At 49.6% G+C, this 24943-nt stretch overlaps 6 protein-coding genes across 6 annotated transcripts; 2 read left to right on the top strand and 4 right to left on the bottom strand.

Annotated features, from left to right (window-relative positions):
* Positions 1-4510: 4510 nt before the first annotated feature.
* FIESC28_01396 (uncharacterized protein) lies at positions 4511-9705 on the bottom strand (the record flags this gene model as incomplete). The annotated part of the gene is made up of 5 exons (XM_031155547.1): positions 4511-4836; positions 5165-5233; positions 5342-6327; positions 6378-9319; positions 9385-9705. 5 exons carry the CDS (start codon positions 9703-9705, stop codon positions 4511-4513), a joined length of 4644 nt encoding a protein of 1547 aa, XP_031020394.1.
* An 870-nt stretch (positions 9706-10575) lies between these two features.
* On the bottom strand, positions 10576-11562 carry FIESC28_01395 (uncharacterized protein; the record flags this gene model as incomplete). Its single annotated transcript, XM_031155546.1, has 3 exons — positions 10576-10855; positions 10911-11158; positions 11212-11562. The coding sequence occupies 3 exons, from the start codon at positions 11560-11562 to the stop codon at positions 10576-10578; spliced, it is 879 nt and encodes a 292-aa protein (XP_031020393.1).
* Positions 11563-12390: 828 nt separating this feature from the next.
* On the top strand, positions 12391-15657 carry FIESC28_01394 (uncharacterized protein; the record flags this gene model as incomplete). The annotated part of the gene is made up of 2 exons (XM_031155545.1): positions 12391-12438; positions 12496-15657. 2 exons carry the CDS (start codon positions 12391-12393, stop codon positions 15655-15657), a joined length of 3210 nt encoding a protein of 1069 aa, XP_031020392.1.
* Positions 15658-18043: 2386 nt separating this feature from the next.
* On the top strand, positions 18044-19710 carry FIESC28_01393 (uncharacterized protein; the record flags this gene model as incomplete). Its single annotated transcript, XM_031155544.1, has 2 exons — positions 18044-18185; positions 18242-19710. 2 exons carry the CDS (start codon positions 18044-18046, stop codon positions 19708-19710), a joined length of 1611 nt encoding a protein of 536 aa, XP_031020391.1.
* A 326-nt stretch (positions 19711-20036) lies between these two features.
* On the bottom strand, positions 20037-22551 carry FIESC28_01392 (uncharacterized protein; the record flags this gene model as incomplete). Its single annotated transcript, XM_031155543.1, has 3 exons — positions 20037-20955; positions 21012-21041; positions 21737-22551. The coding sequence occupies 3 exons, from the start codon at positions 22549-22551 to the stop codon at positions 20037-20039; spliced, it is 1764 nt and encodes a 587-aa protein (XP_031020390.1).
* Positions 22552-23160: 609 nt separating this feature from the next.
* On the bottom strand, positions 23161-24854 carry FIESC28_01391 (uncharacterized protein; the record flags this gene model as incomplete). The annotated part of the gene is made up of 4 exons (XM_031155542.1): positions 23161-23206; positions 23261-23272; positions 23322-23806; positions 24123-24854. 4 exons carry the CDS (start codon positions 24852-24854, stop codon positions 23161-23163), a joined length of 1275 nt encoding a protein of 424 aa, XP_031020389.1.
* Positions 24855-24943: the final 89 nt, after the last annotated feature.

Raw genomic sequence — 24943 nt, 5'->3', positions numbered from 1 at the left:
GTATTGCTTGTCCTAGTCTCCGGTAGGTGGTCGTGGTTGGCCCACGGAGGAGTCCTGCCAAATGAATCATGGACGGGACGGCGACCTAGACCATCCTTGAAGACCTAGACCTAGACCTGGACCTGGACCTGAAGGCACGTACCTACCTGCCCTGAACCTGAAAGTTTGTTCCTGCAAGAGGTAACCTGGAAACAGCCACACACGCAGCGACGAAAGGTGCTCCACGCGAACCAACCTAATACCGTACTTACCTCAGGTAGGTACAACTGCGCATGCCCGTAGGCAGGTAGGAGGTACTGCACTGTACTGTACTAGACTGCCTGCACCTACCTAAGCTAAGCTAAGCTAAGCTACTAAACTAGACAGGACAGGGAAAGCATGGCCTGTCAGAAGTCTTTTATTACCGGCGGGAAAGACCAAGATGCGCTTACCACCGTCACTTATGTCCGGTGGAATTCCAGTGAGGGCCGTTTTGTGGAATGACACGCCAGCTTCGGATCACTTTATCCAGACTTATTGTACCTACAACTCCAGAGACATTTATCTGCCTGATCACCCGATCGGACGCGCTTTTCGCAATTGAAATTGGACACGGTATCCGCCAAAACGCCCGCAGTCCAGCCACTATCACACGCCAATTCTCGCTGCGCTGTGTAATCTTGACAAGAAAACTCTTCGACTACACTGCGCGAGATGCTTTTAGAAAAGGTTTCAGCGGTCAGAATTGGCTTCCCGGCCGAACCAACCTTCCATCTCCGGATAGCTTGACCTAAACTTTGGACGATGTACGGGTGGGACGCGAGCGGTACGGCTCGGCTCTCCTGTTAGCCTTGCAACCTGCAGTTCAAGTCCAGGTCAACCCCGTCAGTCAGATCCGCTTGTGTTGCGCATCGCTTGCTAGCTAGCTAGCTTAGGTTTCCTGTGGCCTATTTACTTACCCAAAAAAAACAGGCTCCCGTCCTGTCCAACCCAAATTGAATCTCGTTACTCTGGAATGGCAAAATGCGATCTGTGCATGCTTTCTTGGCACACAAGCCTTCGCGGCCACCAATTGCTAGCAACAAGCTGTCACTACACTTTCAGAAGCCCTACATCCAGGTACTTGGCTTCGCGGAAAATCTCTCGCAGTAACAGGCATTCGATTGTTCAACGTTGAAAGGCTTCGTCTCATCTCGTCGACACGAGTCAGAGTACCCCCACAGGAATCAAGAACTGTTCCGCTGTACAACATTACACCATCGCTCCGTTTTTCTTTTATGGTGAGTCGGGAGCATCGACCAACCCAGACCTTTTGTCAATTGTCCATCACAGGGACCACCGGCAGCTCCATTGACAGGGAGCGGGAAGCGCATACACACAGGCCTGACAGGTACGTCTGCGTGCTCGTTGGGCGGTCCTAGCACATCGTCTGCAAGGATTGCACAGTATGCCAATCAACGTTCTCGACCCTGAACGGCTTCTGCTTGGTTGTGGAGTCTATATGGAAGCATATTATTAGCATGACTTCTTTTTTTGGCAAAAGCCAAGTCAAGGAAAAGCCAGATCACCAATTCATTGGCAGTATCTTTCCAAGGGATGACTCGTCCGCGTCACACACAGTTATTCCGAAGGCTGCGAAGGTCTAAACGGATACGCAGAGGTGGGGAACAAGCAAAACAATGCTGGTACATGTATTCAGTCCTGAGGACAATACATGGCTCAACCAAGCAAGGGTTAGGACAGGAAAGAATGCAATTGTGGCGCTCGGTTGGCTCTTGACTGTACCCGTATGAAATGATGCAGTTGCAGTTGCAGTTGCCGTTGCCGTTGGCAATGCTTATCTGACATCGCAAAATTACTGGGGGCTTTCGTTCTTCTCAGCCTTGTTCGTGACGACATGTTCCCTCTTCGCCCTGTCAATCTTGCCTACAACGGTCTTCCAACACGACAAAAACGAAAGAGAAAAAAGGGCCGCAGAAGGGTCGTTTATGCGGATCTTTGCCGCCTGGACACATGCCGCAGCATCTTCTCGCGTCAACCGTGTGCTCAGAAGCAATTATAGATTTCCCGAGAGAACTGCACTAGTTTCTGATTGCTCTGGGAAGCCGAGCAGCGAGACCAACCCAACCCATCCAGTAGTTGAGCATACATAGCACACGTACTTCACTCTTTGCCTTGCCGTGTCTCATAATTGCAGGCCAACCCCGCATCAGCAATCAACAAGGAATCTCGCCCATGTTCATAGAATCAATACGATAGGCCACCGCCGTGCTCACAGCCCTCTGCGAGAACAACTTGCAAGTCAAGCACTAGTACAAACTACTGCCTGCAACAGAAGCCAAGAATCCATGCCCCCACGCACTTTGCGGCGGGCTCTGCTTTACCAAGCTTCAGTTCAGACCGGGATCGATTACGACGGTTGCTTGTCATCCGTAGCAGGAGTACTTACTCAACGTCATCGTCTGCTTGTCTGGTCCGGTTCTTCTGAAAACTTACTACGTGGTTGATCAATTCCATTGAATGACTCAAGCATTATGGTCGTCTATATAGATATTAAGGACCATGATAGAGATGTTCCCCGTGTTAGTTACTTCTACTCTTGAGCCTGGCGTAGTGGCTGCGCTCTCCCGCTTGCCCCTGGTGGTGTCGTCAAGTCTCGACCGACAAGGAGCATGTTTCATAGCGGAGCATCGGTCCCTGGATCAGCGCAATGCTTGATCAATGATGCGGCTCAGCCGCTATACGTCTACATACATAGTACATGTACACAGCCTAACTTACATCTTGCTATGTGGCGGTCACTGACTGCACAGCAAGCAATACATTTCGTCAGCACGGTATCCGTACCGGTTAACAAATAGCCAGGTCACGGCGACATTCCTTACAAATGAGATCCCTTATCCTGAGACAGCTGGTGAAGCTGAAGACTCAAGGTTCGAGTGTGCGCTTCGCATAATGCAGATGGTGCATCTATGCAGATTCGATCGCCTTACTTCTTGATGATTCAGTGAAGCATCACAATATATGCCCGGATCAAGTTCCGCCTGTCCCGTTCCCCATCTCATAGTCAGGTGCGCCATGCTCCTCAGGTGTTCATCATCAATGTCTGTCTCACCTTTTCAGGCTTGGAAGCGGATACATGAAAGATTATATCAGCATCTGGATCTCATAGTGACTCTTGGCAAGTCAGACCTTTCGTCACGGTCGCCACTCTGGAACTATCGTCTCCCAGCACTTACTAGTATCAGGCTGATTCGCCAAAGGCCAGACTTATGGACCAGGAATTATGGTCGGTTAACAAGACCATTGCTTTTCTCCTTGCTCTATCTGGCACAGATGTCTCATCTCTCCTCTTGATTCAACAACACAGACACGAAGATACTGACGACTCCATGGACTGGGTACCGAGGTCATTTTTAACTCGACTCTCGACATAATGCCAAATAGCATCCAGCTGAGGCAGACTCCTCGAATAGCTCCAGCAGGGCAAATCGGCAATATATAGTAAAACTTGGAAGGGTATGCTCTGAATACAGGCATGTGTACACATAGCCCAAACCACGGCGTGTACACGCGACTGAGCCTACAACTTTACTACAATACAGCGCAGTATGGTCGATGTCGTCTGCTGTGTTACATAAGCGACTTCTTCTCTTGGCAAACAAACCAGAGTTCCGAGACTATAGGTCTAAGTTACAGACCCTTGGGAACGCCATTGGTTTCGGAGAAATGGTCCCGATGATCAATGCGTACATATATATCCAAGGGCCAAGGATTTAAGAAGCCTTCTTCAGCTTAGGATTAGCATCCGTTTGCTGGCGCGTCCGACTTGGCCTCACAGAAAGAGAAGCACAGTTGGTGTTGCTTTCCCAGTATGTATACACTACCAGCTGTTGGATATTTGGACTCTACAAGAAGAGAACTTCTCTTCGCGCCTTACAATCCCACCTGAGGTTGTCAGCATAATCCGCCGTGCTTGACGCACTGTCCGGCCAATACGGGATATGATCCGACTATACCGGTACGGCAGTGCACTGTACTGTATGTATTGTGGTTACCCCAGTATGTAACGTGTCAAGTCTTCCTTGTCACTTTGAGTCTGTTCAGATTCGTCTGTGGGTGCCTACCAGGGGTATCCATCCCTGCTATCTCAACACCACCTCGTGCCCCTTGTCGCCGGGGATAATCAGCATTACTACTGCGCACGGCCGTTCTGCTTAGCCATCCACCGTCAGTGTAGGCTTCTCGTCTCTTTCAAGTGGCTCGCCGGACAATCTTACAATGCTTTTTGCAGAAGGCAAATCTCAAGGAGCGCGCATGCAGTCGAGAGGGCTGTTTTGATACGTCTTTACCGGATAGTCTGTGCCTCCTGATCGCTCGACGCAATGAAACGGAGCTATAGTTTCTGACTGTGCAGTGGAACGAAGCATGCTGTGCAATGAATCCATCTCTTTTATTCGGTGGCATCTTAGTTACCTCTAGGTATATACAATCTTAATTATGACCAGTCCGCAGTCAGAGGTATACCTACCTATTCTAGTTCCAGACCAGCCTGTTTCATAAGTCCGTAGAAAACACCTTGCTTTTTCACAAGCTCAGCCGGACTGTCAAATTCAACCACCTCTCCCTTATCAAGTACCACCACACGGTCGCTGTCGAGGATGGTATTGAGGCGATGTGCTACAGTAATGATGGTACGGTTTGCGAACAGGGGTGATCGGAGGGTGCTCTGAAGCATTGCGTCCGTCTCAACATCGACGGCAGCAGTAGCCTCGTCTAGGACAAGGATATTGGACGGAGTAAGCATTGCACGAGCAAGTGAGACGAGTTGCCTTTGGCCTTGAGAGAGGTTGGAGCCTATAATAACAAACATTAGCCGTTGAACATGTAAAAATCATAAGTATGGCTAAGAGTCCAAGGGCCAGGTTGCTGGTGTCGCTTTACTAAGAGAGCAGACCACGGGACTTCATCTTCATGCGAGGCGTGCATCAAAGCACATCGTTTGTCTTCAAGATGTTTGCAGAAAAGAGACTGCTCATTATCAGAGGCAAGGGACAGATGCTTGTGCACACCACATCTGATGAAGCCAGGGCATGTTGAACCAGATGCTCGGGTGACCGGTGAGGGAAATCGTAGACCGGTCAAGAAATGCCGACAGAAAGCGCAGTGCCGGGTGTCGACTTACCTCCTTCGTTAATCTTGGCTTCCAGCCCACCATCCATGCTCGAAACGTGGTCCTTGAGTCGTGCGTGTTCTAATAAGGCAATTGTCAGCAAATGTTACACAGCATATAATGACAAAACAATCGCTTGTTCAAGCAGCGCCTGGCCGCTGTAGGGTTGCAATCTTGTGGTTTACTCACCAAGTACACTCCAAAGCTCAGTGTCATCATGAACGTGACCAGGATCCAGATTATCCCGAACACTACCTTCAAAAAGCGCTGCATCCTGTGGGATAATGGCTAGTCTCCGGCGCAGGTCCAGCAAGCCAATGGACGATGTATCGACATTGTCAATGCCGATGTGGCCCGTTGCTGGTTCGATAAGACGGAATAATGCAAGAGTCAGAGATGACTTGCCCGCTCCAGTGCGGCCGACAACGCCGATCTTCTCATGCGACTTGATGTCAAGGCTGATGTTTTTGAGCACCAAGTCCAGACCTTCCCGGTAGCGGGTGCTATAGTTGACAAAATCAACTTCTCCTTTGGCAGGCCACGAGACAGGAGGTCGGTTTTTGGCAATGATCTCGGGAGCCTCACTGGGGAGAGCCGCATATTCCAAGACACGCTCCACCGATACAATGTTGGTCTCAACCTCTACAGTTTGACGAACGATCCAGTTGAGGGAGGATGTAATCTGCAGGGCATATGACATGGCAAGACCAACAATACCAGGACTAAGGTGGGCACTGCCAGTGACGGAGATGATCGAGAAGCCAGCAGCAGCCAGAATGACGATAGCACCAATGAACTCGAGGCGAACGGCGAGCCAGCGATTGGCACTGATAGAAGGGAAGTAAGCACGGAGGTTGGCATCAACACGCCATTCGTTCTCTAGTTCGAATCGCTGCTGCTGTCGGTATGCCCGAATGGTTGAAATGCCACCAAGCGACTCCTGGAAGTGTGCATAGATCGGACTGCGGCTTACACTATCGAGTCGCTTAAGCTCACGAGATGTCCTAAGGTAATATCTCTGAATGAAGTAATAAGTCAGGGCCAGAGGGATGATCAACGCGATAAAGGCTGGCGTTGCGACAGAGATGACGATCAAAGTGAAACCAGATCGAGCAGCATTGACAAAGAGCATGTTGAAGGTCCTAGCCAGGACCTCATCAACGCGGTAGATGTCACTGAAGAAATGTCAGTATTCGGTCTCAAAAAGCATATGTTATCTACCAACCTAGAAAATCGGTTCAGAATGCGTCCAGCTGGTGTAGTGTCGAAAAAGGACATGGGAGAGCGGAAGATGGCGTTCGCCATGCGCTCATGAAGCTTTCGAGACGCCTCGATAGAACAGAAAATCCAGAGGATCAAAGTCTGGATGACAGTGAGAGCAGATGCTCCGATGCCAAATGCGAAATATATTCCAATGTACTTGCCGACGTGATCGTTCGAGTTGGACTCTTGGTTTCGCTCAGACCACTCCTTGAGCCAGACGGAACCACCAATGTTTGCAGTCTGCGAAGCAAGTAGCATAAACATGTAAAGGGCAACAGCATAGATGTTGTTCATCTTGGCATATTCGCCGTAAACAGACCATTTGACCTTGCCTTGCTCCAAGTGCTCCTTGCCCTGCTTAGTCTTAGAAGACCCTCCGACTTCCTCGTCTGTGAGTTTACCTCGAGGTCCCCTAAAGCTAGCAGTACTGGCACGACGGAGAGTTGCCATGCTGCTTGAGCGAGGTTTAGCACTAGCCCCAGTCTTGATAGGAGCCATCTCGGGGACTTGCTCCTGGGCCTCTTCCAGCTCCTCCTTGGCGTGACCAGCGTCGGGCTCGATAATTGTCGCGGCCTTGCTGCTTGAGGCACTAGAGCTGGGCTCACTGCTAGCATTGCCAGATTCATGTCCGGCAGTTTTCAAGAGCTCAGCGACAAGACCCTTCTGAACAACCAATTCTTTGTATGTTCCTCGCTCGATAATCTGCCCATCCTTGAGTAGGCTCACATAACTAGCCTGGCGAAGGACGGCAATAGCATTAGTGGCCAAAATACGAGTTTTGGAGGCAAGCAGGCCACGAGTTCCCAATACATTGTCAATGATATGACGGCCAACATGAGAATCAACAGCAGAGAGGACGTCGTCAAGAAGATAAATATCGGCACGAGCATAAACGGCACGAGCCAATGACACACGAGCCTTCTGGCCACCACTGAGCGAGATACCCCTTTCACCGACAACAGTCTCATCTCCATCTGGAAGCTGTGCAAAGTCATCGATCAGGGCGCATGCATGGATCGTCTTCTCATAGAACTCGGCATCATATTTGTAACCAAAAATGATGTTCTCTTTAACGGTAGCGTTAAGGATCCATGTTTGTTGAGAGGCGTATGCGACAGTTCCTCGTACCTCGACGTTCCCTTTTACCTTCCACAGATCACCAAGAATACTCTGCAGGAATGACGATTTGCCAGACCCAACTCTACCGACAACGCAAGAAAGTTCGCCCTTGTAAGCAGTGTATTCAATATCAGTGAGTGTAGGCTTGTTCTCATGACGGTTCCATGAAAACGTGCCATCGCGGATGATAACGCTCTCCTCGCCAAGTTGTTCAGGGGCAGGCTTGATTGTGATGGCATTAGCCTGGAGCTCCTCGGCAGTGAGGAAGCTGGTCAGTCGACCAACCGCAACAGAGGCTTCGACAATAGACGTGATGACCATGGGTAGTATAGCAAGTGGGAAGGTCAGAAGGTTGAACAGGGCCAGCGCAGGGAAGACAATGTCGGTGGTAAGAGGTTTGTCTTGAGTCAGAACGAAGACGGTAAAGGTTGAGCAAGACACGAAGAAAGGCGCAGTAGTCCAAGTGAAGTTGGCAAAAGCTTGCGTTGCGCCTATCTTTCGCAAATTCTTGAGTTCCTTCTCGTTTCGGACGAAGTTGAGCTTGTTCATAAAAGCAGAGCCCCAAGCATACAGCTTGATGCTCTTCATGTTGTTGATAATCTCGTTGATCAGACGGCTTCTGGCATCTTTGTTCTTCATCTGCTCCTTTTGCATATTCTTCATTATGCGGGCTACGAAGCCTTGAATCGGCATCATTACGATCATGACAACAATACCCGCCATCATAGACCAACCAACCAGGTTGTACAAAGAAACCATGCAGATGATGATCTGGAACGGCGCAGACCAGAGTTGCTGGGCAAATTGGGTGAGATCCTGCAAACGTTGGCCATCAACAGCCATGTAATTGACAATGTCGCCAGTGGACTTTGTGGCCCTGCCCTCGCTTGACAGTCGGAGAGATTTGCGGTAGATGGCTGAGGAGAGACCACCCTTGATACGCATGCCGGTCACAAAAGCAAGCTGGAAGTACTGATGCACCATAGTTGTTTGCAAAACTGCACAGGCGAACATTGCCAAAGCAATAGCAGCACCCTTGATGATAGGCTGAGGTGTCTTGCCCTCACCATAAGAATCCACAAACGAGATGAGCAGACGGAGCAGCTGGGGCTGGATGTATTGGGCAATATCGTTGAAGAACTTGAAAATCGCAGCAACGCAGTAGGGGCCGCCGTAGGCCTTGAACAAAACTCTCCAGAGTGAAGGCTTCTTGTGGTGTTCTAGTTCGTACTCCCATGCTTGGTCGAAGCGGGCTCCAGTGGTTTTGGTCTTGTCGTCCTTGGCAAGAGCCCAAAGATCCTCTTCCGTCAAGTACACCTTGTAACCATATCGCATCATTGGTGTCATCCAGGAGAATGCGAGCTGAGAGAAGGCATTGGCATATTCAACAGGGCATTCCTCCTCCTCTTCAATGGCTTCGTAACCACTAGGGCCAGTGCTTCGAGGCCACAGCCACTCGACAAGGAATTCGACAAGAGATAGTCCAACTCCGACACAGTAGATGATGAAGTATGGCAGATTGGACTCGTAGATTTGCTGTGAAATGAGAGATCGCAGCTTCACACCGAAAGATATCAAGAGGAACAGCCAGTAGAAGAGAGCGACGCCACTGGGATATCGAATGCGCGAGTGTTCAACCCATTGAACAGAGAATATAACGAGTAGCGAGAGGATAGTCAGGAAGGTCGTCAAAACTCGGAAGTCGCCGTACCAAACATGAGGCATGTATATGATCTGTACAATGAATTGAGCAATGACGTCGACGATGATGACTACGAGAAGGGACTAGAATGATGGGTCAGCTCGATTGAATGATTACAATGCAAGATAATTGTGGTGGTAGTATTGACCTGTTTGACGTAGAAGTGGGCGTTCTTGGTCTGTCCATCCTGCTTTGGCTTCTTGGTGAGCAGCCACCAGACAGCAAGTGAACCAAACAAAAGACCAAAAACAGATACAGAAGCAATCCAGACATCAATGAAGCAGGGCGTGAAATCATAGCGATGGGGACTTAGAGGACCCCATCCTTCCGGATTTCCGCACAGAGGTTGTTTGAACGAGCTGAGGGTGAAGTAGTTGGCACCAAGTTCTCGTAACGGGCGAAAGCCGGTAAAGGAGCCCGTCTCAAAGAGAAGCTGCTGCTGCTGCTGTTGCTCGTTGTAGAAAGCCATTGTTGTTGCAGTAGTTGATTCTCAAGGGGTTCGAGATGTCGAAAAGGGTTTTCGCAATCGTCACCTCATGCTAGAGGGACGTGGTTGGCGACTCGCAGGAAGGCCGATGCGGCAGCGCGTTTTGATGACGATGATGGGATAAGATTTTTGGAAGCTTCGGAAGCTCGCGCAAAGTAGTAACAAGTCAAGGCTTGTCGACGTCAGTGCGTGCGAGTGCCGTGAACCTGACGAAGACGGCGCAAACAAAACAAAAAAAAGCCCCAAGACAGTCTTAGACACAAGAACTGGATCCGGTCACCTCGGAAAGAAAGAGAGAGGAAGGGGAAAAAAAGATTGCAGAAAGAAACGTTGCTCTTGGGCGACTTCCGTGTACTTTCCGGGTAGTCTACCTACAGGCAGGAGGGTATGACAAGCAGAATCTCTTCGAATTGACCGACGGACCCTCAGTCATCATTGATGGTTGGTAAGCTGCCTGCTGCTACTGCTACATCGGTATCCTCTGGACCTGGACCCGACGCGAACACCCATGCATAGAATACGCTAATAGAATGGTCTAGACAATGTCGGGCTAAGCTTTAGTGGGGTTTTCAATGGAAATGTTGCAGTGTCGGGTGTAAGCGTGTGTGTGATCTCATAGGTAGGTGCCTAGTTACTACGTACGGGCCCAGCTGAGCTGAAGCAAACTACCCTATACGTTTAGCAGTCGGGCAATCATGCACATCCATGATACAGTTGATACTCATCTGAACCATTGAAAGATTATGCTATGTTTATATGCACTTTCTTGATGTTCAAGTCAATCTAGGCTATCTACCCAAGTTCCTTTGGTGGCAGAAATTTTCTCAACCGGTAATAGCCCTCCCTACCGATTCAAACCGTTTTCAAAAACTCAATGACCGTCTTGGAAAGCCACTCTTGCGATTCAGGCTGCTCAACGGTATGGCTTGCGCCAGGGATCAGCCCAGAAAGGTTGCTGACAGCAGCAGAGTTCAGTGATTTATACTTCTTGTTACTGGCAGCCTGATCGATGCGCGCGGGAACGAATTCATCCTCAGCAGAGTGTAGGACCAGCACTGGCTTCTCGAATCGCGACCAGTTCCTCTTGAGTGTTTCATCATCGAGGTCTGATGAGAAGTAGTCATCATCACCGCTGCAAAACTGTTAGCTCATGAGCCTGTTGTTACTTGGACGACTGCCTAATATACCCTTTACTAGCCAGAGACTGGAATCGATAAGCTGAAATCGGAGCTCCCAGAACGGCAGGAATCATGTCAAAAGGCATGCAATCACCGCCCTTGCCTTCGGAGATCATTCTGGCCGCCATGTCAAGACTCGGCTGAGGATTGGGCATGATCAAGTCCAACGTCTCACGATCCGACACGGGGCCTTGCATAATGAAGCCATCCACGGGCTCGTTGTTATGCTTTGGGTAGTCGGCATACTCGATACAGTCCTGTGTCTTGTTAGGGTGGCTGCATGGTAAGCATGGCAAGGCGGTTGGCTTACCTGGCATCCGGTAGAAGAACCAAACAGGACAATCCTTTCCTTTCCGATGCCTCGAAGATACTTAACTAATGCAGAGATGTCTTCCACGTCGTTGGAGAGACTCGAGGTCCCAAAGCCTGAGAAGGAACTCCTCATGCGGAATTCAATGACAGAGTAGCCCAAGTCTCCTGCTTCTTCTAAACGCTGAGCCAGGAGCCGAGTATAAGGAATAGTGTGCGGGCCATCAGTAAGCCCACCAATGAAGACGATAGCATTGCGAGCAGAAGCTAGGCCTACTTCATAGGCAGCTGAGCCTCGGCACTTGGACTCAAAAGGATGAACAGTAACGGGAAAAGGACCTGAGGGAGCCATGATAGCGGTCGTTCAAGAGATGTGAGCGAGAATGTTGGTGTTGAAGGAGTCGACTATTTGTGCTTGGAGTGATAGAGGGGCACTCTGTTGGGGATCTGCCGGAATATATAGGCTTATTTCTCTTGCAAGCTTGACTTTGACTGTACTGATTTCACTTGGCGAAGGATTCTGACCTGGCTAGACTGGATCATCTGGAATTATGCAGTACTTATGGTCTCAGCTGGTGTAGGTAACTTTGAACCTCTGAGTATGGATGAATATGAAAGCACCGTGTAGAGAGCTCGGATTGATTGGTGTGGAGAATGACATCAAAGAGGAGGGAGCCTAATGGAACCTGGCCTACCTAAACCTATGGAATCATTTAGATGGAACGAGGCAAATCTGACCAATATTCCTAGTTATACTAACAGAGGAATTACAATATATAGTTATAATATGCATATGTATATTAGTTGAGTGATCATGCGAGTCCAACCATTTTCTTCTCTGTGGTCGACGAAAGAAGCTGCGATGCTAGGTAGCTCTAGTACGTACAGTGTCCATATACTGCCACACTGTACAACTCAACCAGAAAGCTCTTTCCAGTCACAGTTCCACACACTCCATTTTTGTCCTCTCAAGTCAAACTGACAAACCAGAAGCAAGCTTTAATTCGCTTTGCAGTTTTTATACAACCATTCATCTTCACCCTTACCCTTCTCTTCATTTAGGTACACTCACGTCTGCTATAACACACTTGCGTACTCGCGTTCGTGTTCGTTAAATCTTTGGTTCAGCTGTGGAGAATATGCATGAGTAGCAAGCTGGAAGCGCTTCGCTTCGTCAACCATGGAGTCTACAATTAGCAGCCAAGAGAGGAACGAGTTCTTCCAAAGAGTAAGTCAAGGAACCCAATCCTTTAGTGGGTGATACCTTCTCACCGAGAACAAATAGCTCAAACCATGCTGCGTCAAGATAAGTCAATTGGCAATACGAGAAGCCGATGCACCAGCTTCATCCCGGGAACTAGGTGAACAGACGAGGCTTCTTCTTGAGATTCTCGATCAGCAGATCAAACGAAACCCTTTGTTACTGGATGAGAAGTTCTCCGAATATGTCTTCTTTCCTCTCCACCATGTCTTCCGTCAGATGGACCAATACCCAATGCCCCTGATAGAGAACTGCATCAAGACGCTTACGATTCTCATCACACATGGCTGGAAGGCAAAGATCTCCGCAGAACTCGTGCGGCAGATCCTCAGCCTCCTAACTTTCATTATCGATGGGACACCTGACTCTAGCCCTACACGCCCCGTTGCCGAGGAAACTGTGTTGGAAGCTTTTCGTGGTTTGACAGCCCTCTTCAACACAGCCGGTTTATCAACAAAAGCAGCGTCAGGGCTTTCGGAAACTGAATCCATACCTGCTCTTGGACATGGGGTAACGGTAATGCTAAACGGAGTGGTTGACGGTGCCACGCCCCAGATTCAACAGGAAGCATTGCGGGCCTTACAAGCTGTGTACCGTACTGTGAAGGAGTTGGCCGCGTTGGCTAGCTTCTTGCCCGGCACAATATCTTCATTAGCAAAAGTCTCATCCTCGCCCAATCATTACAAAGCTACCGTTCTCGCCAAATGCTCAGAAACAGTCGCTCTCGTGCTAACGAGTGTGATGGCTGATCTTCGAACACGGTCCATACTAGCCAAGAATGAATCCGAAAATGAAGACGAACCTCATGATAACAAGATTCTCTCTGCGGCTTGGCTTAAAGCAAGCGCTATGCAAGTCAAGAAAGCGCTGGCGGCGATGATGAAACTGCGGTCTCACGATTCAGCCGAGGTCAGAAATGCTCTCAACCAGCTCTGTGTGATCCTTCTTGACGAATGCCACAAAACATTGTCCAACTGTGCAACTATACTGGTTGAGACAGCTATGGTACTCGGAGAAACTGGATCCAAGGTATCTCTGACACAGACTAGCCTACGGGATCTTATTAGTATCTACCCGGAACTGGGTGAAATCGTCAAGACAACAACATACAACTGGATGTCCAGTCTCTCAAGATTGATGCAGTCAGCTGATGAAGATGCCAAGATAGACGCGATACGAAATGTCTTGAAGGGCCTCGAGCTGCTCAAAGAGCTACACATACAATCGTCGACACTTGATGAGTCAATGTCGATGATGCTTCGGGACAGTGTTATAGCTTTGATGCAGGCGTCAAAAGCTATAGAAACGAATGAGAATATTGACATCCGGCTAATAGCGGGGGGAGAGTCATCCTCAGGTTACGAGGATACACAGTACCAGCCTGTCCTACTACCCGCTGAATCTCAAAAGAAGCTCCGAAACGAGTTATCGTCACTAATTGCATTTCTTGGTACAGCATCGCAACAAGCAAGGTTTGCGGGTAACATGTTGGAGCAAGTTCAAGATTCCGACAGCCATATTAGTCAAGTTGCTACCTTTTGGCTCTGCTTCCAGACTGTGAAAGCGAGCCACAAGTCTTCCGCCGAAGAAGGGATGTTCTTCAATCTATCATCTGTATCGGATTCATCTCTGGATATTGACTCTGTGTTCAATGAGCTCTACACAACTGCTGTGCAAATTCTTGATCGACATACAGATACAGAACACGCCGATTGGCGGCTGGAAGCTCTGGCTCTCGAAGCGACCGCTTACACGGCACAAAGGTCTGGAGAATCGTTTCGTCCCGAACTGATCGATGTCCTTTTTCCTATTGCGACGTACTTGGGATCCAAGAATTCACAACTTCAAAAGCATGCTGTTGTTACGTTGAACAGCCTCGCAACTTCCTGTGGATATGCCAACGTGTCGGAACTTATCATCCAGAATGTTGATTACATGGTCAACTCAGTCTCTTTAAGACTTAACAGTCTAGACATATCACCTGCATCGATCAACGTTTTGACTATGATGATCCGGCTGGCTGGACCTAGGCTGGTTCCCTACTTGGATGATGTCGTTGACTCTATCTTTGGAGCATTGGACAACTACCACGGATACCCGCTCTTTGTAGAGAATCTCTTTGTTGTGCTGAAGGAGGTTGTGAACCAGGGCGTTCTTTCAGACATGCTGTTACTTGAACATCAAAAGAACTCAAGACCAGATCATAGAAAACAACACAAGAAGGCACCAGGTCTTTCCGATCTCATGGACACCCTGGAGAAGAGAAAACAGCGAGCTGAGCTTGAAAAGTCGGAAGTGGATAGTGTGAAAGGTCATCCGAATATTCCGTGGAAAGATGATAAGAATAAAGGGGATGGCGAGAGCGAGGAGGTGGAAGCTCCTCCAGAACCAGAGAAACCGCCGAATTCTCAGACATACCGGCTCCTGCTGAGAGTGGCAAACCTCACCCAGCACTACCTTACATCGCCAACGCCAACACTACGGAGATCATTGCTTGAGCTTTTGACAATTGTATCCACTGCTTTAGCTCCAGACGAAGAGGCATTCCTACCTCTTGTTAATTCGGTCTGGCCCGTTATGATCGACAGGTTGCATGACCCAGAAGCTTACATCGTGGTTGAAGCATGCCACGCTCTTGCCGGGCTTTGCGCTGCTGCTGGGGACTTTCTTAGCTCTCGGTTCAAAACCGACTGGGCTGACTGGCTTCGAGATTGGTGCCGCAAAATTAAACATCAAGCTTCCGCCTCACCAAGATGGACCAGACCCCATGGGGAAGCTGACATTGTGCGGGGGAGAGAAAGCGACGATAGCCGAGTGTTGATACCCCTGAGAGATTGTGAAAGCCTAAGCGGCAAGCCTCTAACGCGAATGGCCACATCGTCTTCAGGTAGTCTGGGGAAGTTTGCATCACCAGTACGGCTATGGGAGGGCACGGTCGAGCTATTGACAGCTCTCGTGTCATATGTTCAAATTGACGAAGAGATGTTTGATGATATTCTTGACTTGCTCGCGGAGGTTTTGGAGCGCAATGTTCAAGTTCGGGAGGCATTGGAAGCTATCAACAAGGACGCTGTATGGCTATCAAGGTACGAGCGAGGGAATGTTGAATGGTTGCCGACGCCGAAAATGAACGGGGTACAATTTGCTACCATGGAAATGTCTCAGGAAAGAGCATCTAGCAACTAGGCAGAACAAAGAATGAGACCAACGACCAACATCGATATCTCGATCATCATACCTATGAGTGGAATACGTATCAAGCTGGCAAGAGCCGGCATAAAAAGTCAGCTAATGAATGGTACGACTCGTTTCACGGAGTTAGTATGTATGCTAGGAACGCCACCGGTCAAATCATGCCTTGATCAGTGATGACAGCAAATGTTTATGTTATGTGATGGCTTCACGTGGGAATTTCATTCACAGTACAGTACTTGCTAAACCAAACAAACGACTAAGAAATCTTACATGGAGAAAAGAGGAAAGAAAGAGGTCTAGAACGGGCTGACGGTTCCGCAGTGGAAACTATGAACGTGTTCTCCGCACAAGATGTGTCAACACCTTCTTGAACAAGTTAGTATGAAGAGGCTAATAATTGGAGTCAATTACAACTATGGATCTCTCCGAACGAACCAGGGAGAGTGAAATTACGCGCAAGACTTTTACCCCAGAAACATGATCAAGATGTAATGGAAACGATTTCGTAATGGAATCGTTACGTTGAGTGTCTAGACTCGAGAGGCTGGAGAATCCCCAGGTTTTGAGAATACGATAGTCTGGGGGAGGCCTCGTGGCGATCAAGGCATCGACTCCATTTCCCCGGAAAGTCAATCAGATATAACGTAATTAACGACATTGTTGAATCTTCAGTCTTGGCCTGCGTAAGGCGAGGTGAAGTCTTCTCCATGAGGGGAAACTCTTGGTGAGGAGATTTTTAAGCCACAATCTTTATCAGTGTTGGAGTTTTTCGGCCAAGAAGACGCCAAAGATAGAAAAATTTAAGATAACCAGCCAAGAGAAAGATAACGATTTCTCCTATTGCTAGGTTGGCGGTCAAACAGCTGCGAAGTCGGCGGGTGAGGGGAAGATGCCTCCAAATTCACTAACTCACTAGGGGATACTGTAGTTAGTCTAGCATGGACATGGTTCCATATTCGCTGGTACCACCGGTGCATGGAATTACCCAGAGCCAATGAACGACAGAGATATGAGAGATGGAGGGCAGTCTGGAAGCTTTCTAGCACAACCCTGTTTCTGTTTTGAGTAGAGGCGGCCGCGTGAGGGTGGTCATGGCCTTGGCCTTGGAGCATGTGGGGGAGGAAGCGAGCGGTTCAAGGGAGCTGGGCTGGAGTCTCCGCGCTTTAGCTGTCAAAATTTTGGAGGTCCTTGGCGATCTATTGGCAAAGCATGGCATTGAATCGCCAAGATCGCCAAGTTCTACACCCAACTAAACGAGACAGTGACTGCAGATCTCAGAGTCTGGGCAAGGCTGGAGCTGCACCTGGACCTGGATCTTGACCCAAACAGTCGGTTCACAATGACAACACGATATGAACATGGTGTATCGATTGATCTAGTATCCAGAATCATGGACAAGGGCCATTCCATTCGTGATGATGACCTTCCAAATGTAGCCCAATCTATCTGCGGGGCCGCATTACAGGCGTTGTGTTGGTTGCGGACAAGGCGTTGAGACCAAAGGATCATACGCTACAAGCGTCATTACTCGGCGCCTGGAGAAAACAGTCTCAGACATTCAACAGGATGCAGCTGAAAGTGAAAGGTATTTGTGTAGTGCTGAGCATGTGCCGCTCACGCCATGGAAGTACAGTACAGAATAAGAATCTGACACACTGAATTGGGTAGCATTTTCAACAACTTTGTTCTCGTGGATCTGACAACGAGTCAGTAAAGATAACAGGCGAATTAAGCGCGATAGATTATCAACCGTTTATTGAAACAGCACGAGCCATATCCCAAGTTTTCGAGATCCAGACCTCTGACCTGACCGGGCCGGCCTAGGACGATGCGATTTTCGGGTGTGAAGCCTCTCGCCCTCGCCGAGAGAAAAGACAAGGAACCAAGACGGGAACCAGATAAGGGGGGGCAAACTAATTAGTCTAGTACTGCTGTGTTACTGTAGTCAAGGCCGGCATGAAAATCTCGTACCCACCACGATATGGTTAGCTGCAAGTTGACGAGCCAATAGCTTCATCAATTTGCTCTTTAGTCTCGAGATAAACTCTTTGGGGCAAAGCAGGATAGGTTAGACTGCCCGTTCTGCACACCATTAACTCTAAGCTCTCCTAGGCTCTCCATCTCCATCTCCAACCCCAAGTCTACACTCTAGTCTGACCCCAGCGCCACCAAATCTAGAACGTTGCAACAGCTCCATCCATATTATCGGTATATCGTGCAACAATGTCAAGGATTCGACTACAAATACCCACGCACTCTCCCTCCTTGTTGGCATTGAAGAACCAAGAGCTTTCATCACTCTCAACATCATCATCTCTCCTCTCCTCTTCTCTCTCATACACTACTTTTCACTCACTTCCACCCACGAATAGTAGCCATGGCTTCTACTCCCCCAGCTGATTACGGCAAGGAGGCCGTTCTCGATGTCAGCGAAACCCGCGATGTCGAGACCGGTGAGGTCAAGAACGGTGGTCTCCAGCGAGATCTCAAGAACCGACACATGCAGATGATTGCCATCGGTATGACTTCACCACTTCCCTTCAATACCCAGCACATTACTAACTTCTGTCAATAGGTGGTGCCATCGGTGCTGGTCTCTTCGTCGGTTCAGGTGGTGCCCTTCAGAAGGGTGGCCCTGCTGCTCTCCTCATCGGTTATCTCATCATCGGTATCATGCTTCTCTGCACATGCTTGGCCCTGGCTGAGATGGCTGTCCTCTACCCCGTCAACGGTGCCTTCTTCACATACATCTGCCGCTTCGTCGATCCTTCTTGGGGTTTCGCCATCGGTTGGCAATACGCTCTTGCTTGGCTTACCGTGCTTCCTTTCGAACTGATCGCCGCCTCTATCACCATCAAGTTCTGGAGAGAAGATATCAACATGGCTGTCTGGGTCAGTGTCTTCCTTGTCACCCTCATTGGCATCCAGTTCTTCGGTGTTCGGGGATACGGTGAGGTCGAGTTTGTGCTCTCCATCATCAAGATCTGCGCCTGTGTTGGTTTCATCATCCTCGGTATTGTCATCAACTGTGGTGGTGTTGGCGATCAGGGCTACATCGGCACCAAGTACTGGCACGACCCTGGTGCTTTCACCAGCTTCAAGGGTTTCTGTGCTGTCTTCGTCGTCGCTGCTTTCTCCTTCGGTGGTACTGAGATGGTTGGTCTTGCTGCTGCTGAGTCCGCCGACCCCCGCCGATCTATCCCTATGGCTAGCAAGCAGGTCTTCTGGCGAATTGCCATCTTCTACATCCTCAACCTGTTCATCGTCGGTCTCATCCTCCCCGCAAACGACGAGCGTCTCATGGGTGCCAGCGGTGCCAACACCAAGGCCTCTCCCTTCGTTCTTGCTATCCAGGATGCTGGTATCAAGGTCCTCCCAAGCATCATGAACGCTGTCATCACCATTGCTGTCCTCTCTGTTGCCAACTCCTGCACCTTCGGCTCTACCCGGACCATCCAGGCTATGGCTGAGCGCAACATGGCCCCCAACTTCTTCAAGTACATCGACTCCAAGGGCCGCCCTCTCTACTGTGTTGCCCTCCAGATCGCCTTCGGTCTCCTTGCCTACATTGGCGCCGCTCCTCAGGGTATGGAGATCTTTGGCTGGCTCCTGGCCCTTACTGGTCTTGGTTTCCTCTTCGTCTGGGGTTCCATCTGCCTTGCCCATATCCGTATGCGCGCTGGTATGAAGGCTCAGGGTGTCAACTTGAACCTCATCCCCTACAAGACTCCCTTCGGCGTCGCTGGTTCCTACCTCGGCCTTGGACTTAACATCCTTGCCCTTATCGCCTCTTTCTACACTGCTCTCTACCCTGCCTCTGGAGCCTCCCCCGCCGCCGAGGCCTTCTTCAGCTCTTACCTGGCCTTCTTCTCTGTCGCTATCCTTTACATCGGTTACAAGGTCTGCACTCGCAAGTGGCAGATGTATGTCCGTCCTTCCGAGATGGATCTCAGCACTGGCGCAGTTTTCCTTGAGGAGGAGGAGCCCAAGGAGCCCTTCGTCTGGGCTGACGCCCCTAAGCGAGTGCTCCGAAGCTTCTTCTGAGCATCTACGATGAATGATTGTTGATAAGATTATGGATACCCAGTATAACGTACGAGTTGATGGAATGTATATATGATGTAATATTTTAAGTTTTATTAGCGAACAAAAGCAAGGCGATTAGCGTTCTTGAGCAATATCTGCACATAGACAAAATACGCATATGCAATTCTTACATTTCACCTGAGCACTAGGGACGTGAATCATAAATACGTAACTCGGCTGTTTGAGATACAGCAATAGAAGCTAATGCCTCAGTTGATGAGCCATGCTATCAGAAATTGGCTAGTTTATCCTCTATTTGAAAACACTGCCACACGCAATGATCCTTAGTTCACGCTCTCTTCAACCAGTGAGAGCTCACGACGAGTCTTCTGGAGTACCTTCACTCCGTTGGCAATACCCTTGAGCCAGGTTGTGATAACACCTTCGTACCTGCTTCGGACTTGTCGTAGTTCCCGCGCATGCCTCTGAGTCATCCTCTTGATGAGTATATTCGTGCGCTGTTTCTTGAGCTCCATCAGGTGGGCGTTTCGAAGCTGGGTCAGCATTCGGGGGGTGATCTCACAGCCTTCTTTGGCTGCCTTGCGAATCGGAGCAAGATGTTCGTCGAACTCACTCCAAAATTCGTTGGAATCCTCAGAGTCGTCAGAGCCTTCAGTGGCGAGCTGTAGCTCAGTGCTAGGTGGGGGAGGGGACGTCTCTTGCTGAGTAGTGACTGTGTTGGTGATGGTGTCCTCGATAGGAATTGGAGAAGCCAAACGTTGCTTTTTGAAAGGGTTACCTGCCTCCTCGGCAGTCTTGCTGGATCGTGAGCGCTTGGGTGGTCCTGAATTCTCCTGAACAGCTTTGACTGTGTTCGCACGTTGAAGTCGATATTTGTTTTTCTTCCAACTGGAAGCGGTCGTGGGTCCCTGCTCATTAGGATTCCACTGGCCGATGTTCGCCCTGGGGAACTTCTCCTGGGCAACAACTGCATAGTTAGATGCGAGGAAGTCATCGGGGAATAGGATTTTGAGCGCAGTGACTTCTGCCCAAGATGACGGGAGAGGCACATCTCCTATCTCTCGGATGTCTTGGGTTTTGATCGTGTCGATGATGCGTTCATGGGCCTGCATTTCGGCTTCCGAGACCCCTTTCTTGGTGATTCGATTCCACCTTTTGTTCATCATGTGAGAAAAACGGTCCTTGTCGAGCTTCTTCTCCGAATTGTCCGGATCGACGATCCAGAGGGGCTTAGCATCCGACCTGCAACCGTATTAGAAAAAGGTTTGTTACAGACAAGGAGGACCAGAGCGACTCACATGTTGCCTGAGATCGCAGCTGAGGTCGTTCTGGATATTAGCCAGGGCTGCAGTGTTGAGTGTTTGAAAGCTTTGAGATGAGATATTGAAAGGCGCGGAAGAATGAAAATAGTTGGGGTGGAGAAGGCAGCTGCTGGAGGGTGCCTGCCTAGGTAGTCTGCATTCACCGCGGGCCAACAACTTCAGGTGAATTAGGTAGTTTGGTTGTATGTGGAGGGAAAGAGTGAATCAATCTGATGTCTAAGGCTTAGAAATTGCTAGTCTAAGATGGCATAAACCAACTGAATTATTCCATCCCTTAGGCCTCAGACACCCTGACGCCCAGGTAGGCAGCGAGGCAGGACTATGGGTTAGTACTTTTCTTCTAGCCCCTATCCGGGCAAATTTCAATTCATGGTATGATCTCTTCTTGGCTTGCCTACTGTTGGATGACCTCAAGGGATCAGAAGAATTGGCCCGCGAAAGCATAAGCGACGAAATACTTTGGTCACTTTGTGTCATCTCAGATTAGCACTTAGGCTACTTTATTGTAGTAGCCTAAGCCTTAGAGGACAAGTCTTCTGCTATTCACCTGGATGTCTAGATTCCGATGATGCAATTCCTTCTCTTGGAAATCGCACTATGAAAGAAGTTGTACATCATGATCTCTTCTTGATCTTTTTTGTTTATTTATCTTTCTGTGTTCTCAACTGAGTACCATGGTAGACACCAGTGAAAGATCCTACAATTTCGCCTGCAGCTTCTTCTCCTCCCACCTCTCGTTGATGATGAGATTCTGCCAGAACCTCCACGTCGCAACCGCAACAGCCAGAGGCGGGCATCCAAGCAATAGCCATGTCCACCAGTCCGGGTTCTCCTTCTTCAACCCCTTGATCGCCTTGTCCAGCTGCTCATGCAGATCCTCTCGAGACCCATCGTTCCAGAGTACAATTCCTTTGCCTTCTCCCCGCTCCTCACATCGCTGAGCCTTCTCTCGTACATCAGTCTGGCTGCGCACTCGGTTCTTGGCATCTTCTGCGCTGAGGTGAGGGTCGCGCGCTCGCAGGCGCTGCATCTGAATGGCCGGGTCACGGACAGCAACTACAGCTGCAACTCCGCAGAGCTTATCGAGACCGCTTTCGAAGAGTAGTGGGATATCAAGCACCACTGCCCAGTGACCACGAAAGTAGTATCCAACCACGGATTTGAACATCTCCCACCGCACAGCTGGGTGCACAATGTGATTGAGTACTGAGCGGTCCTTCTTCCTCTCCTCACTGTCGCCAAACACTCTTCTTCCAAGAGCTGGTCTGTTCAATGGCCTTCCTTTGCCATCAGGTCCATTCTCTGGCATTTTATCTGACGGCTCCACAAGTAGCTCTGGTGTTGTAGGTCCAAAGTGCTTAACAATGGCTTCGTACCCGCGGGTTCCGGGCTCCACGACCTTGCGTGCTAGAATGTCTGCGTCTATAATTGGCAGATTATAGGGCTGTGAAGATAGCATTGATGAGACTGTCGATTTGCCAGTGGCAATCGAGCCTGTAAGGCCGATGAGAAGCATGATTGCGTAACTTGTTTGTCGCCAAGTCAGAAGTTAATATGCGCTCCAATTATCTCGTAAGCGAAGCTCTTAGGGATTGCCCAAAGTTGAATACGCAAGGTGTCGCTTCTTAATCTTGAAGATGGGATGATGGTCTTGTAATTGTTACGGAATGATATGATAACCTTGGATAGGTAGATGATGCAATTACCGAGGATGTACGGAACCGGAGAACCCCACTTGAATATGTGCTTAACCATATCAAGGCAACGACATCTCAAAGGCAACATGTGAAGACCATTTCCGTCTTCTTTACAGATGAATTTGCAGATTCAATTAATACAACGAGAGAACCCTAGCAGAAATAATTCTGTGAAGCAATTTCCATATGATGTACCAAGTAGGTAGTTTGCCCCCTTTCGCAATCTCATAACGCGCCCTCATCGCTTTAACCCATGTGCCATTGGCCGTTGACAGTTGACCGTTGATTGATTGGTATCGCATTGTTGAGCAGATAATCTGCTTACATCGGTCTTGAGTCAACTAAAACCTGTCAGCCTCAGAGTTATTCGCATGCGGGGTTCGTGGGTTCTCACAAATCGAGGAGGTGTGCGGGCTTGGGGACGCGTATTATCTTCTTCTGCCACTCTCGTGCTTTTCGTGCACCGTGGCTCGCCTGTAAAATCTGGTCAGCCCATGGCAAAAATCCGACCAGTTCATTGATACTTACGAGACGCTTCGCCTAGTTGGGAAGTCGGACGGCATAGAACCATCCCTCGTCGGTCACATACCACTTGGAATCGCCCATGTGATCAATGGTAAATCGGTTGCGCTGGGTCCAGTTCCCGTCAACTTCACGGACATAGTAGAAACGGGAAGGGTCATCATCAGCGGGCTTAAAGTCCTGAGGCTCGTGCAGTTTGTTCGCATGCGCAAACTTGATCTGACGGAGCTGCTCTTCGCCCGCAGTACGACCAACACCCATGACTTCGGGGATATGTTGAGAACAACCACCACCACCAGGGACATTACCTGCAAAGACGGGGACCGTGCCGGGCACAGCAGTTCCGCCCGCCAGACCGACCGCGGGGACGCCTGGGACGTGCTGCATCTGCGGTACAAACTGCTGCTGCTGCACCTGCGGCATCTGACCTGCGATGAGAACTGGCTGCTGGCCCATGGTCGGCTGCTGGACGTAGTAGGGCTGCTGCTGCTGCTGAACAACATAGCCTCCGTAGGCACTAGGCTGGGGAGCCATGGTACCGACAGCTGGCTGCTGTAAAACCAGTCAGTATATGTTCATAAAAGCAATGGACTTTTTGCAGAGTGAATGAAGGAGACAAAAAATACAGCCCCTCGCTCCATGGTACAGAACAGATGCACTGAACCGCTTGGTTCAGACAAGTCCCGGATGAAAGACAGAACAAAGGGATGAACCAGCAAAGCAGACTTGCATAGTAGGTATAGCCATTGAGATAAAATGTCTTTGGCACCACGACGGTATTATAAGATGAGGAGGGTGTAGTCAAGGTCGCGGGGGCAATAGTAAAAGGGGCAGCAGAAACATAATTAAAAGAAGCAGGGGAACCGACTTGAAGACCGGCAAGGCCACCATCATGGCGAGGCACGTAGATGTGTTGCATAGGACCAAACGTGGTATCAGGCACGGGCGGCTGGAAGTGCAGCCCGTGGACAGGAGGCGCAGCGTTCTGATAGTCGCCCATCGTGTTGGCTTGGTTGAGGTTGAGAGCAGGAGACTGAGGGCCTACGCCGATATATGTGATGGGAGTCGGAGTAGGAGATGGAGATGGGGTGATGTTGTTTGGTCCTGTGTTGATGTAGGAAGCAGGATGAAATTGAGGAGGGGAGAAGAATTGTTGCTGAAAGGCTTGAGGAGGTGGCGAGATGAAACTGGTCGGCAGCTGGTGACCGAGACTCTGAGTCGGGTTGGCACTGTAATGCCACTGCAGCTGGTTGGCGCCTAATCCAAGAGCGGGGAAGTTTGTAGGCTGAGTCTCTACCTTTTTCTCGGGGGCAGAAGTAGAGGCAGAGGTAGAAGAAGTAGCTGGAGCAGCGATTTTGATTCCAGGAGGGGTCTTGGGAGCAGAGACGCCGTTGACTCCAGCACTGAAGCCACCGCTAGGAGAATTGGCTGTAGTGTATCCCGTGATGCGATCGGTATTGAAGCCACCAGTCGATGAGGATGAAGGAGCAGTGACTGCCGGTTTAGCCTCAGGCTCGAAATGCACTTGACGAGACTCGGGAGTTTTGGTTCGCCGAGGCGTTTTGGGAGATTTGAAGGGGTTCGCGCCTGCCGAAGCCATGATTGCTTCTTTTTTTCTTCTTTACGTGTGCAACTCAAACAATTGAGGTAGAAAAACTCCTCTCAGGAGGCCCGTGATTCAGGGACCTC

Source organism: Fusarium coffeatum (assembly GCF_003316985.1).
Source record: "Fusarium coffeatum strain FIESC_28 chromosome Unknown BRIP53273_contig_35, whole genome shotgun sequence".
In the NCBI taxonomy this organism is placed as follows: domain Eukaryota; kingdom Fungi; phylum Ascomycota; class Sordariomycetes; order Hypocreales; family Nectriaceae; genus Fusarium; species Fusarium coffeatum.
Note: the sequence above shows the minus strand (reverse complement) of the source record. Positions and strands in the feature narration are given on the sequence as shown.